General features: G+C 22.8%; 5 protein-coding genes across 5 annotated transcripts; 4 read left to right on the forward strand and 1 right to left on the reverse strand. All coding sequences in view use genetic code 6, as the record gives it.

Annotated features, from left to right (window-relative positions):
- Positions 1-317: 317 nt before the first annotated feature.
- Positions 318-896, forward strand: TTHERM_00295990 (hypothetical protein; the record flags this gene model as incomplete). The annotated part of the gene is made up of 1 exon (XM_001013231.2): positions 318-896. One exon carries the CDS (start codon positions 318-320, stop codon positions 894-896), a length of 579 nt encoding a protein of 192 aa, XP_001013231.2.
- A 512-nt stretch (positions 897-1,408) lies between these two features.
- Positions 1,409-3,371, forward strand: TTHERM_00295980 (hypothetical protein; the record flags this gene model as incomplete). The annotated part of the gene is made up of 8 exons (XM_001013230.2): positions 1,409-1,495; positions 1,558-1,707; positions 1,760-1,852; positions 1,905-2,076; positions 2,140-2,504; positions 2,563-2,688; positions 2,754-3,100; positions 3,149-3,371. 8 exons carry the CDS (start codon positions 1,409-1,411, stop codon positions 3,369-3,371), a joined length of 1,563 nt encoding a protein of 520 aa, XP_001013230.2.
- A 40-nt stretch (positions 3,372-3,411) lies between these two features.
- Positions 3,412-5,418, reverse strand: TTHERM_00295970 (hypothetical protein; the record flags this gene model as incomplete). The annotated part of the gene is made up of 10 exons (XM_001013229.2): positions 3,412-3,537; positions 3,598-3,757; positions 3,827-3,953; positions 4,007-4,148; positions 4,203-4,460; positions 4,523-4,592; positions 4,670-4,796; positions 4,852-4,930; positions 4,994-5,082; positions 5,145-5,418. The coding sequence occupies 10 exons, from the start codon at positions 5,416-5,418 to the stop codon at positions 3,412-3,414; spliced, it is 1,452 nt and encodes a 483-aa protein (XP_001013229.2).
- Positions 5,419-6,732: 1,314 nt separating this feature from the next.
- TTHERM_00295960 (kelch motif protein) lies at positions 6,733-8,964 on the forward strand (the record flags this gene model as incomplete). The annotated part of the gene is made up of 4 exons (XM_001013228.4): positions 6,733-7,001; positions 7,058-7,185; positions 7,310-7,806; positions 7,951-8,964. The coding sequence occupies exons 1-4, from the start codon at positions 6,796-6,798 to the stop codon at positions 8,962-8,964; spliced, it is 1,845 nt and encodes a 614-aa protein (XP_001013228.4). The 5' UTR covers positions 6,733-6,795.
- Positions 8,965-10,020: 1,056 nt separating this feature from the next.
- Positions 10,021-13,984, forward strand: TTHERM_00295950 (Serine/Threonine kinase domain protein; the record flags this gene model as incomplete). The annotated part of the gene is made up of 2 exons (XM_001013227.3): positions 10,021-10,560; positions 11,267-13,984. 2 exons carry the CDS (start codon positions 10,021-10,023, stop codon positions 13,982-13,984), a joined length of 3,258 nt encoding a protein of 1,085 aa, XP_001013227.1.
- Positions 13,985-14,333: the final 349 nt, after the last annotated feature.

The following is a 14,333-nucleotide window of genomic DNA, read 5'->3' on the forward strand; positions in this document are numbered from 1 at the left end:
AATTCATTTTACGAAATAATTTTTTTTTATTTCATTAAAATAATTTAAATAGCATATTTACTTTAATATATATATATTTATTTGTCTTTGTTTTTGAATTCATGAAAATACAACAAATTTATTATTAATTAAATATATCAAATTTAACAACTACCATTAAATATTCAGAATTTTATAACTAAACAAATATTTCCATAATCATATTCTTTATTTCAATTCCATGAATTCCAAATTATAATTAATTAGAAGTAAAAATTTGTTTTTAAATTAGTTGAATATAATTTTTTTTTTCAAGATAAGATTATTTTAGAAATTGAATGAAATATTTTGTTTATCTTGTTATTGTTAGCTTCGCTTGTCAAATTTATTTGAGCAATGCCCAGTCTTAGACATGCTCAGACTGTAATTCTATCTTAACAGATGATGAAAATAACTAGCTTAAAGATTGTCTTTAAAATTGTTAAACTAAATACGCTATCCCAAATAATTTGTTTTCGCATTCTATCTTCACTTAGCAAACTGCTTGCGCTGATGATTGCTCAAATACTGATTCCATAAGAAAATAGAAAATCTGCAAAATTAATAACTGTGGTCCACCTGCTTAATACTAAGGTGGTACTTTACAATCATGCAAGCTTTAACATTGCAGCCAATAATAAACAGATCTGAACGTATTTATAGGATAATAAAGCGAAATATTGGCTCCATCATTATGTAAAAATGTATCTTTTAAAACTGATGATGATTTAAAGTAAGTTATAAGCACATGTGTGAATGCTTTTTATTAAAATGCAGAAAAAAGTTTGAATTTTTCTAAAACCTAACAATATTTAGATCTGCAAAAATGTATGACAACTAATTGCTATAAAAACCCCAGCTAAAGCACATTAAGGTGATTGATTATATTACAAATATAAAGTAATAAATTATTCGTTTAATATATAATATTTGTTTTTTTGTTAAGTTTGCTTGAATATAATTTTTTTATATAATATGATAGAATTAAATTAAATATTTAAAAGTAAAAACTAAAAAAATATTAACAAATAAAATGATTATTTTAAATTCTAAATTAGCCTTATTTGCTAAGATTTATTTGTTTCTAAATTTAAGCTTCAAAGTATTCGTTAATATTTTTATTTATAATTAAAATAAATGAGTTTACATAAAAAGTTAAATTATAGACACAATTGTATTATTAACAAGTATAATAATCTAGGAATGTTTAAAATTATTTTATAATTTAAGTTAATTAAAGTTTAAATAGAAATTGATTTGTAATTTTTAAAAGATATAAAAAATATTTTTGATTTATTTCTATCAAACAAAAAATTGAATAATTAATTACATTAATTAAATTTCAATTCTATATTTTGAGTTAGCTTATATAAAAACTATAAATATACAAATGAAAATAAATTTTATAAATAATAAAATTGATATTTCTGATGACGAATCACATCTAAATATTTCACAACAAAGCTTTGATAGAGAAGTATAAATATTGTTTATATTATTTATGTTGCTTAAAATTGCATTATCCTTATAAATAAATAGTATTTTAAACTACGTGAATATGTACCAATAAAATTAGATCAATCACAAGACATTAAATCAGCTATTCTTACATCAGAAAGCACTAATGATAAAGTTAAAGATTTTCACTCACTCATGATACATAAAGATATAAATTTCTTTTCATAATATGTAAACTTTTTTTATTATTAATGATTTCATTTATGATCTTATTCAATTTTAGATTGATGACCTTTACGTTATTGGAATAGATTTGTTTAACTTGATTGAAATGATAAGATAGTATGAAGAAAGTCAGAAAAAAGAACTTAATGAAGTATAAAATATCTTACATTCTATACGTTTTAAAATTCTTTTCTGTAAAATAGATAAGTGAAAAGCTTAGAAAAATGGAAGCGCAATTAAAAGAAACTACGAATCAAAAAAAGTATAACAATATAAACATATAAGAAGTAGAATTAGATGCAATGTTTGAAGATATGCATGAATTAGAAAATGAAAGAATAAGTTTATCAGAGGGATTTGAACCTATGCTATTAGGTATAAAAATTTTTTAGGTATAATCTCTTTATCTATCGAATCAATTTATAAATAAATAAATAGGCTCTATCAGCATACCTGATATAGACGACTCTTTAAATTTAGTTTTTTTATGGTGCACAATAGCTCTTTATGGAAATTATAAAGAAGATTATTTTTGGGAAAATTTTAAATAATAAGTATTTAGAAGAAACGCTATTGAAGATTTTATTTAAAGATTGTTGTATAAAAAATCATCAAAGATGACTAGAGATCAGTCATTTATAGCAGCTGAAATTTTAAGTAAGTAGGATGAATTTCTTGCTAAACCTTATTTAAAGAAAAAATAAAAAGCTTAGCTGGAAAAGCTATTTTAGTTCATAAAAAATATTAATGAGTGTTGGATAATCAGTTAGGAAATAAGGATAAAAGTTTTGTATTTTGAATAGGTATAATTTGAAATTATTTTAAAATGTCATTTATTAAATAAGAAATCAAAATTTATAGGTGTAAAAAGAATTTTAAGAGCTAGAAGGTATGAAAAAAGAACATTAAGTTGAAAAAAAGACTTTCGAAGATAGATAGAATTAATTTGAGCTTACTATGAGCTCTTTAAACGAAACAAGAGCTTTTGTATGATTTTATTTATAATAGAAATGTAATAAATAGATAATATATATCTAAATTATGTTATAAAGCTAGAGAACCAACTGACAGAAATGGTTGAATCTTAGTAAAACAGTGAATAATATTTATTGTATCTTAACGAAGCTTCAAGAAAATATTTTTAGTATTATGATAAGTCAACTATTTATTAAAGAGAGAAAATGATAGAAGACGTAGTTTATGGAAAATAGGCATATTAGGGAGTTTCTTCAGTGTTGTAATAATCTATTTAGAATTTACAAACTAATCAAAACTTAAGAGACTCTCATATACTACTAATGAATTAACCTGATATTCAAAGCAACGACGGATAAACCATTCCAACTATTAAATCTGATAACAATTTAACACAAAAAGTGAAACCAATTGAAGTTTTTAAGTATTAAATAAATTAATTAAATCTACTGTTTATTTATTTATTTTTTAGCTTATAAAGTTCAAATCTCTAAAATAGAGACGCAATAGGTCAAGAAAGTGCTTAGGATGGGGAAATTGTTTAAAAATTAAATTAATTTTAGTATTTTGATGCAGAAAAAGAATTAGATTAATCATCAGAGAGTGATGAGGAAGAATATGTCGAAAGCCATCAAAATAAAGAAAAAATAGATGAAAAAGGCAATGAAAAAGAGGATGCTTGTAATATTTTTTGATGATTTTGTAAAAAATAAATTAAAAAATATAAAATATTTCTCACTAATTTTATAAGTCAAGTTGATTATTTTATACGAATTATTGTTGATTAATTTCATTTGAACAATAATTCTCATTATATTTGTCTATTTATAGGCTTCTTGCTTATATCAGATCTTCCTTTATCTTTTTTAATTGAATATTTTTTTTTTTTTTTTTGAATTTGAAAATAAATATTTTATAAACCTTATTTAGATCCTTTTTAATTCTATTTTCGTAAATAGAATTGTCACTAAATTGCATAATTTTAGCTTTTAGTTCTTAGTTAGATGCCTTTAAAGACTTCAACTCATTGTCTTTTTGCTCTACTATAAATTTATATTGTAACAACTCATCCCTTTGTTATCTTTCATAAGAAACATTAATTAATACATTTAATTTTATTATAAGAAATAATTGTTGATAAGTTAATTACTTTTTAGATAAAGTTAATTTTTCAATTTCTTTTTAAAATAAATCCATTTCTGTAGTTATCATCAATAGCTTTCTTTCATCTTACTGCTTCATTTTACGGAATTCTGAAATGGTCTCTTCTTACTTTTCTATAATATGTTATATTTTTTATTAATGCATTTTTAATTTAATATTATCATACTCAGTAATTAGTTATGCTTATCTAATTCCTCTTGCAATTCATTAATTAGCTTTAAATACTATTATTAATTCTTCTAGTTTTTTTCAATGTCCAAGTTATTCGAAGAACTTAGTTTTTCTAATTTATTCATAGCCTCTTCTTTCTATTTTATGAGTTTAAATTTATATTAGAAATATCAAACTTAAAAGTTACTTACTTATTTCTTTTCATGTTAATACATATCTGTAAACTTTTTAATTTCTCTTTCTAACTCAGCGTTTTAAGTTTTTAAAATCTCTATTTCATAAATTAAAGAATCAGTATCTATCTTTTTTTGTGTATAAATGTTATTTTCTTCAATCAGTTGTTGCATTTGTAAATTTTTTTATTCTAATTGCAAATGAAACTGTGTTTCATTTTCTATAAGCTTTTGTTTAAATTTCTCTATCTATTCTTATACTTCACTGCCCTATTTCTTTTGAGAAAAGAAATCATCATATTTTTTTTAATAACCAATCACCAAAAAATAAAAATTACTAAATACATCATTTAATCCTAATACAAATGTTATATCCTTAAGTCTTTCTCAGATATCTCATTTTTAAATCTATATAAAGTAATAAATTACAAAAAAAATTATTAAATTTCTTCATTTATTTATTTATTTATGTATATTTTTTTTACCTATCAACTTTTTGCTCTAGTATTTGAATTTCTTTTTTTAATTTTGATATTTCAAAAACTGAATCTTCAGATACAGTTAACGAATCATTTAGTTTTTTCTTTATCTAGTTATACTATTCTTCCATATCTATTTTAAAATAAAAATAACTCATATTTAACTTATAAGTTATTTTATAAATTACAGTCATATTACGCTACTTTTCTTTCTAGTTCGTTTATATATTTTTACTTCTTTTCAAATTCTAGTTTAATTTATTCCATCTTAAATATAATAATTATTTAAATTTTAGATTTTTATAAATCTTTTTATAATTATTTAAATACCCTTTATCTCTATTCCCTTAATTTTCCAATATACATTTCTTCTAATTCTATCTATCTCAATTCTAATGATTTATTGTCTTCATTCAAGTCTATTCAAATTAATTTGTTACTTATTTAGAAATGTACGATTAAAAGTTTATTCAATTAATACCTAAATTTCTTTACATTTCTTTTATTCTCTCATAATATAAATAATTTGTTTTTTCCTACAAATCTATCGCATCATATTATTAATTTTATTAGCTTTACTAATAATCCTATTCTTATATATCATTTAAATATTCTTCTTAAGCTTAAGCTATCACCTCTGTTTCTTATAAAGATATTTACTGCTAAGCATCTATACCATTATTTTATTATTGCTAAGAGTTAAAAGTTTTATTTTATTTAGTTTACTACTTAAATTTAGTATTTTTAGCTTTCATTTTAAAAAATTAAAAAATCTTCTGTAAAATTTTAGTTTTAATTAATTTAAATTATTATTTATAATAAAAGATCTTTATCAATTATTATTTTGCTGCAAATACAAGATTCAGTAAAAATTTGAATTCTTATTTGCCAATGAAATGAGTATCATTCATTCATTAAATAATAAATTATATTTATCTTTCAAAATTATTCAGTTAAAATAAATTTAAATTATAATTTGTAACATTTATATGATAAATTAAAACAATAAATATTGAAATAATTATTAAAATTAATAATTTTAATTGATAAATTCTTTTAAAAAATTTTTTTTAAAAGTAATAAACTTATTTTTTACTTAAAGATTGTCTTGAATAGGTATTACACAAAATATATTTATTTTTTATTTTTAGGAAATTATAAAACAGAGAATTTATTTTTAATTCTTCAATATCAAATAATTACTAAGAATTTTAGTTCATTTTATTAATCTGAAATTATCTCTTTTAATTTTCATTTCTAAGTCTCTGTAAAATGTATTGTTTATTATTTTTTCAAGAATTTATCTATAAAATAGACTTTAAGAGCACGAAACTAAACCTATAGATATTTTTGATATTACACAAAATCTCGAGAATTTATAGTTGAAATTTAATATATTCCAAAATTTAAAAAATTTAGAAAAACACATTTTGTAAAATGGTATTAAGTGTCTCTCAAATGGTTATTATAAAATAGGTTAAGGTGAATTTATTTGATTTATCATTAATTTATTTATGTTTTTCTTTAATTTTATTTATATATTGTTTTATTAACAATAAAAAAATTTTTTAATTTCTAATTTAAATTGTGGAAAATAATAGAGTATCCTAACTATTAAATTAGCAATTTCTGGAGATACAATAAATATTACTACATAAAAATATTTAAATGGATCTAGATAAAATACAGGATAAATTTTTGTATTTTTAAGAAATAAAAACTAATTTCTGTAAATTAGCAAATTTTTAATTACTTATAAAATTATTTTGATAATTAAACAATTCTATTTTAAAAATTTAAATTTACATCACTGTTTATTTTTTATTTAATTTAAAATTCATACTTAAGCTTTGATATTTAGAAATAAAATCAATATTATAAAATATTTGAAAAATTATATGAATTTAACTAAAATTGGCGAAATTTTTTATATTAAAAAAATGAGTGTTAGTAAATGTAAATAAAGTATTTATTTGTAATCAGAGTTTATATTGCTAAATTGACAGAGAACATAATTTTAATTTAAGAATATTATACTATTTTGTAAATTAATTATTTATTATAAGAAGAAATAGTAATAAATACTTAACAAATTAATTAAGATTTATAATATATATACATTTATTTTTGAAATGTAAAAAAATTTACATTAGTAGGCTTAGTAGGGGGAGTCTATAGAGCAATTAACCCCCATTTAAGATATTAAAAGAAAATAAATATCACTAAATACTCCTATTGATAAGATAGATAATCTAGATAGAAGATGGTAAGAAATTAAAGTGTCAGGAAAGAATTTGGAAAGTCGTTCTTATCATGCGATTTGCATAAATGGAGATTAGTATTTTATTTTGTATTTTTAAATCAATAAGAAATTTTACAAAAAATAATAATTAGCTTATACACTTATGGAGGTTATGAAAATAATGAAACCATGAGTTCCTTATTTGCAAGACTAAAATTGCAAAACCATAATGACAAATATGATTGGGAAATTATTACCACAAAATCATCATTAAATCCTGGTATGTTAAATAAAGGATTTTTTTAAAAGGAAAATTATTTACAGCATTTATTTTTTAATAGCTTGCTTTTCATATACTTAGAATGGAAATTGATTTATAATTTAATTTTGTTATTTGATTATAGGAACACGTAGAAGACATTCTCTTATTAGCTTTTAAGATAAAATCTACTTATTTGGAGGTTAGACAAGTAATTATTAGACTGTTAGAGTGAATGATCTATATGAATTCAACATTTAATAAAACTAGTGGAATATTATTAAAAATAATAACAAATAAATTTTAATTCCTTAATTGTATTCTCACAATGCTTTTATGTACAAAAATGAGATGTACATATTTGGCGGTTACTCTACTTAATCAGGATATTCTAATTAGCTCTATTCTTTTAATTTAATTAATTTTTCTTGGAGAATTATTTAACCAAATTTATCTCCATCAAAACAAATTACTAAAAGATCAGGAGCTAGTTTAAGCTTATACAATGATTATGTTTTTGTTTTTGGTGGCTAAAACGAAGATACCAGACTAAATGATCTTTGGTGCTTAAATTTATCAAAAGCTGATTAGCAGGGGAATATTATTTGGTAGTAGATAAATCCTGAACGAGAAATTCCATCTGTACTAAATATAATTCAATTAATTAATTACAAAAATAATTTAAATTCAATTTAAAATAAATTTTAAGTCAAAAAAATATTTTATAAATAATTCAATAAAAATTTAGTTTTTTTAAAAATTTCAATTTATTTAATAATATTTTAGAGCAGAAGTGGACATCAGAGTGTAACTTATAAAAATTATATTTTTATATTTGGAGGTATGTATAATATGACTTAAGAACTTAATGATATTTAAGCATACGATGTAATTCAGAACAGATGGATTTAAGTTCATACAGATTCTAATTTTTTATATGCAGAATCGCCTTTAAATAAACATAAAATGAAAAATTAGCTCCGTATACAGAATGATAGCAACGACTCTAGAAGTAACAGCATAAGATATAGTTTAAAAAGAGCTGATAGTTATTTAACTCATAATTCATAAAAAAATGATTCATATATATAAAATACTAATAGAAAGAGCTAGTTTAGAAGATAATAGAGCTTAATTAGTCATAATGACAATTTGTAAGAGGTTTAAAATTCAAAAATTTAAAAACATTAATACACATATGATATAGTTTAAAGAGGAGATATGAAGAATACATATGGTTAATTTGGAAAATATGTAAAGGAATAAAAATAAAAAGATTTTTAAATAAAAAAGTAGCACTTTCTTTCAACATTTGAAATTGCCCTAGCAAGTGATAAATTATCACCAATAAAATAAACTTAAAACTTATTAAATAAGCATTCTAAGCAAATGGAAACACTATATTCCAGAAGCGATTCTCCTATGACAGCAGCTTTAAAGACTTCTTTATATTAAATTGGAAATTAATCAAAAAATACATTTATGTTAAATGGTAGTAGTACTTACAATAGCAAATTTAATGAAGCTACAATATAAAATAAAAAAAGTTAAAGTTTAAATAAATCATTTACACTTCAAGCTATGAATATAAAGCTACCACCAATATCTTTTGAAAAAGAAAAGAGTATAGTTGTAGGGAAGAAACCTTGTGCTAGAGACGGCCATGCTTGCTGTATTGTCCGTTAAAACTAGCTTTTAATTTTTGCAGGTGATAGGCATAACATGAGTTTTAATGATTTATATTTATTTGATTTAGATATGGCTATTCAAAAGCATATAACTGGTGAACATTATGAATGATGTATTTATTTATATGTAACACTTATATGCTTTTTTATAAAGAAATGCTAGCTTTAACTTTAAAATTTAAATTAAAATATAAGTTTGTTAAAAAAGAAAATTTATTTAAAAACTAAATTTACAAGATTCTATTTATGTTTTACAATATTATAATTGCGCTTAATACAAAAAGATAATTTTTAAATTTCATCATCCAAATATTATTTGATTTTTATTGTTATATAATTAAAAATATAAATTTTGAATATTTTAAAATTAGCATTTGTTAAGTAATATTTTTTGAAGTGAGGTTTATGTTGACTAATAAATAGAGGGATAAGTCTGAAGCTTTCATTTACTAATTTATTAGCTAGATACATTTAAATTGTAATAATATTTAGAAATATTTTATAATGAGATAAAAATAAAAGAAATTTTAGTAAAAAAATAAAGCATAATTTAAAAAGAATTTGGCTTTAATAACTAATAGAATTTTTCAAAAGTAGGAGTTGTGAGAGTTTATGAAATTAAAAAAATATTCAAAAATATAATGAAAAAATTTGATGATTAATTGGAAATGATATTTTTGGCAAGCAAGATAGCATCAATAAATTATTAATTGATTAATTAATTTCTTAAAATTTTCAAAAATAATAATGAAAAAATTTGAAAAAACATTATTAACTGAGAAATAAAGAAATAATTAAATACATGTAAATCAACTATTATTATTGAACCAATCTAAAAATGTATAGAAATGAAGTTTTTATTAATATAATAATTGACTTTTTTCAAGATAGCTTAGGTTTGATATTAATAAAGAAAAAGTTAAAATCAAACGATTATTTCATTAAATGAAAGAAAAAATGTGAGTAAAATCATTAGATAATTAATTAAAAGATTAATTGATTATTCAAACATTATAGGATTGATTCTAAGTGTTGCATGTTGCTTAAAAAATTTGAATATCATTTTCTGCAAAAAAAAAATTAAATAAATAAACAAACAAATCATTAAATTTAAGAAAGAGAGTGCAGTAATAATTAATATATAGATTGATTGAAGAATAAAACTAAAATGTTACCAGCACCTATTTCAAAGCAGTGCTTTGATTCCAAGCAAGCCATGCAAAAATAAAATTCGTAGTAAAGCATGTAAACAAGTCAAAGGTAAAATACTGTCACAGGCGCAGTAGCATAGGGTAGTAACTCAAACTAAGCAGAACCATCGTCATCATCAGCAGCTGGAACTTAGTAAACTGCAGTACTCCCTTAAGTACTAAAACATGTTGATAATTACATTGTTTTCAATGAAAAATTAGGAGGAGGATAGTTTTCATAAGTTTATAAGGCGATGGATAAAAACGATAAAACTCATGAGTAGTATTTTGCTGTAAAAATAATCCCTATGTCCTCTACTCAATATTAAAAATTTGCTAATTATAATTAACTACTTTAAAAAGAAATTGAGATTTTGTTAAAGGCTAGACACTAAAACCTTATTTGCATGCACGATTTAAAATAAACTCCAAACAATCTATACCTATTTTTAGATTATTGTAATGGTGGAGACTTGCGCCAATATATAGTTAAAAAGAAAAATAGACTAGCAGAAGAGGTAATTATTGTTTATTTCATCTTGAATTTTGTTGCTTTTTTTGTTTTTTTGTATCGGCTTCACCAAAAGAAGTTAGAGTGTTTGTGGGCTTAACATAAGAATATGAAAAATATACAGTTTGTAATTGATTACTGATGCAAAAATATTTGATTATTTTACTTATATAACAATTAAAATCTAGAATACTATTAAAATTTAGAATAAAATACAATTAAGCCAATAAAAATCAGTTCCATAACTTTAAAAATAAAAATATTACAAATAATTAAGAGATTTAAATATATTATTATATTTTACCTTTATTTTGTTAGCCTAATATATTTATTTAATTACTTATCCCTCAAATATCTGCTAGATCTATGGATAGATACATAGATAAATTGTTAATGTATCTTTAATTTTCAAAATACTACTTTCAAAATTAACAAATAGGCTGCAAGCAACTGTTAGCTAAATTAAATTAAAGCATTCAAATAGCAAATAATTATCAATTAAAATGAAATGAAATTATATCTTAATTTTTTGGAATGTTAATTTTCATAAAACTCAAAAATTCGCTAAATAAAGAAATAAATTAATTGATAAAGAAAGTAAGTAAGAAAGATACAACAGACAGATTTACTTTTAATGCAAGATTATTTAATTAATCACAAAAAATTTAATTCTTATCAGTACCCATTAAAATTAAAATTTTTAAATTTTATAGGAAGCTGTTGAGTTTTTTAAGTAGATGTGTGCAGGATATTAAGCTTTGAATGAAAAAAAAATTATTCACAGAGATTTAAAACCAGAAAATATTTTATTACATGATAATAAAATTAAAATTGGTGATTTTGGTTTTGCTCGTATTGTCAACGATCTAGACCAAGCTGTCAGAATGACCTAAAAATGTTCACCTTTGTATGCTCCTCCTTAGATCTTGCTAAATGAAAAGTACTCTTCTAAGTGTGATGTTTGGTCAATGGGTTGTATCTTCTTCGAAATGTTGTATGGAAAACCTCCTTTCACAGCTCATTCTATTATTTCTCTTACAGAGAATATTAAAAAAATGGTAGGATCTGGCCCCTATTAATTACCAGCCTATCCACCTATTGCTTAAGAAGCGAAAGATATTTTAGTTAAAATGCTTATGTATAATGAAAAAGATAGAATCTCTTGGGATGAAATTTTTAATCACCCTATTTTGCAAAAACATCTCTAAAAGAAAGTTGTAGAAAATGTATAAATAGAACCTTCTACTAATCCTTTATATTAATCAATTCGTAAAAATCTTGACGCTGTTTGGGAAAATGCTTTCAAACCTGTTCAACCAGCATTACCTCCTATTTAAACAATCACAGCTGTTCCTGGTTCAAATTAAACGCTTTTTAACAATTTAGCTTAAGGAGTATAAAATGATGAAAATAAATAATTAAATGGCTAATAAGTTCAAGCTCTTTAAGCAGAAAAAAATCCCTCTAATAATACTATTATTAATTGTGGTCTTCTACCACCACAGCCTAATACCATAAATGGAGTAGGTGTAGTTAATACAGGAACAATCACAGCCATTTAGGGAACAACACTAAACAAAGCAATTTCTTCTCCTTGCACAGAAGAAGAGAAAAAAAATGTAACTCAACAAAAGCAGGAAATTTAAATATAAAGGCACGATAGAAGATATAGTCAATATGCACAAACAGTGGTACCTTCTTAACCTCCTATCATGTCTAACAACACAACTTACCTACCTGCAACCAATACAGATAGAAGTAATCATAACAGTAATGGCTCATAACAAAATAAGGAAAACATTTTAAAAAGAGCAAATTCAATAAATATCTTAGACAATCGTTTTGATTTCTAGCAAAATAAAAATCATAGCAGCAACAATAGCAATACTAACTTTGAAACACCTTCTAATATTCCTCTATCAGGAGCAGCATAGACTGACCGTGAAAGAAGAAAAGAGTCAGGAAGAAGCCATACAATCAATTACACAAGTAACGTGAATAATAATCTCAATTCTTTACCTTAAACAGGTTTTGATTCATAGTCAAACTCAGCCTTGTAAACACCTAAGTAGCCTTATACTCCCTAAAATATGAATTCCCTCAATACAAATAATAATTAAAATACAAATAGCAACAATAGCAATAAATCATTAACCAACACAAATTCTTCAAACTCTACAAATGATGGATAAACAACTAGTCTTAGCTATCGTGATAGATCAAATAACCATAGTAATACTCTTGTTGAAAAATATGGGATTAATTACAAGCCAAGCAATCTGTAGTAATAGTAGAAAGAAAATATGTATCGCAATGCATATGAAAAGGAAAAGGCTCTAAGCTTTCATCAAACAGCTCCATTGAGCAATTTATGGAACACTGTTACGACTCCTACTAATGGAGGTGTATAAAATTTAAGCAAGTAAAATAGTTAAGGTAATCCAAGTGGCCAACTTTCAGCTAAAAATGCTACTTAAACTATTCCTTCCACACCTACCTCAAACTAATAAAACTACTTTATGGCTACTAACATTCAAGTGACTTCAAATTATGGGGCTGCAAACTAAAACACGATTACAAATAATAACTAAAATTCATTAAAATAATCCCCAGAAGAAAAAAAATAGACATTGAGCAGTATAGCTAATAAAGATAAGGAAATTATTGCAAAAATCGAAGAAAATAAAGACCTCACTGAAAACGAAAAATATGTTCTTTATATGAAGTAAATCAAAATCAAAGAAGCTGAAAGAGCCTTTGTTAGTAAAATTGATAATTTCTTTGCTTTTATGAGAAAAAGAGCATTGTTTGCCAATGCCACTCTACTTAATTTTTGGAATAGCACTAGATAATTCAAATTACCATCAGATTTTTAATGCGCTATTCTTTACTGCCTTTGTAGTTACTACTATTACGGATTAGAATACTTAAGAAAAATCCTATTTAAGGAAACTGAATAAAAAGTAATTAAAAAAGACGGATTTGAAGTTTACCAACGAAGCGCTGAATTTTAACAAACAAAGGACATAATTAGCAGAGATGTTCTTGAAGCTAAATAACTTTTTACTGACATTGAACCTTTCATGATAAATGAAATTTAGCTTTCCTAATCACCAGAGGCTTAAGAATTCATCAAGTTTATTTCCAGCAAATCAATTAAGCATGATGAATATAGAGTTAAATTATAATAAATATTTTATAAGTCTCTTTAATTCATAGATTTGAACACAATAGATAGAACTGCTTCTAAGGGCATACACATGACTTAAATATTTACACACATTGAGGACTTTATCCCATCTAAATAATATAACGAATTTGACTTCAACAAATTTTATGATGATCGTTTCAATAACACAACATTAGAAGAATTCAAAGTCGCTATCAATATCTTCAATTAGAAGTACTATGCATTACCTAATATAAAATGAACCTTAATAACTTTATATACAATTAATAATATAAATACAAACTAAAAAATGCTACTTACAAATAACAATAAATTTGTACAAGATATCACTAAATTAAAGTATTAATGAATGAATAAGATAAGTAAGCAAGTAAATTTGTACTTGAAAAAAAAGCAACAATTATTTTTAATTAATTAAAATATATATACAATGTGCATTCAAACAAACATACTAATACACTATTCAAGATGAACAATTAATTATAAAATCACTTTAAAATTTAATAACCTATTAATAATATCTTTTAAATAATTAATGTATGTTTTTACTCTGTGTATTTATTTGCTGTTTCATATATAAATTAAATCTA

The sequence above is a fragment of the Tetrahymena thermophila genome (genome assembly GCF_000189635.1).
Source record: "Tetrahymena thermophila SB210 genomic scaffold scf_8254688, whole genome shotgun sequence".
In the NCBI taxonomy this organism is placed as follows: Eukaryota; Ciliophora; class Oligohymenophorea; order Hymenostomatida; family Tetrahymenidae; genus Tetrahymena; species Tetrahymena thermophila.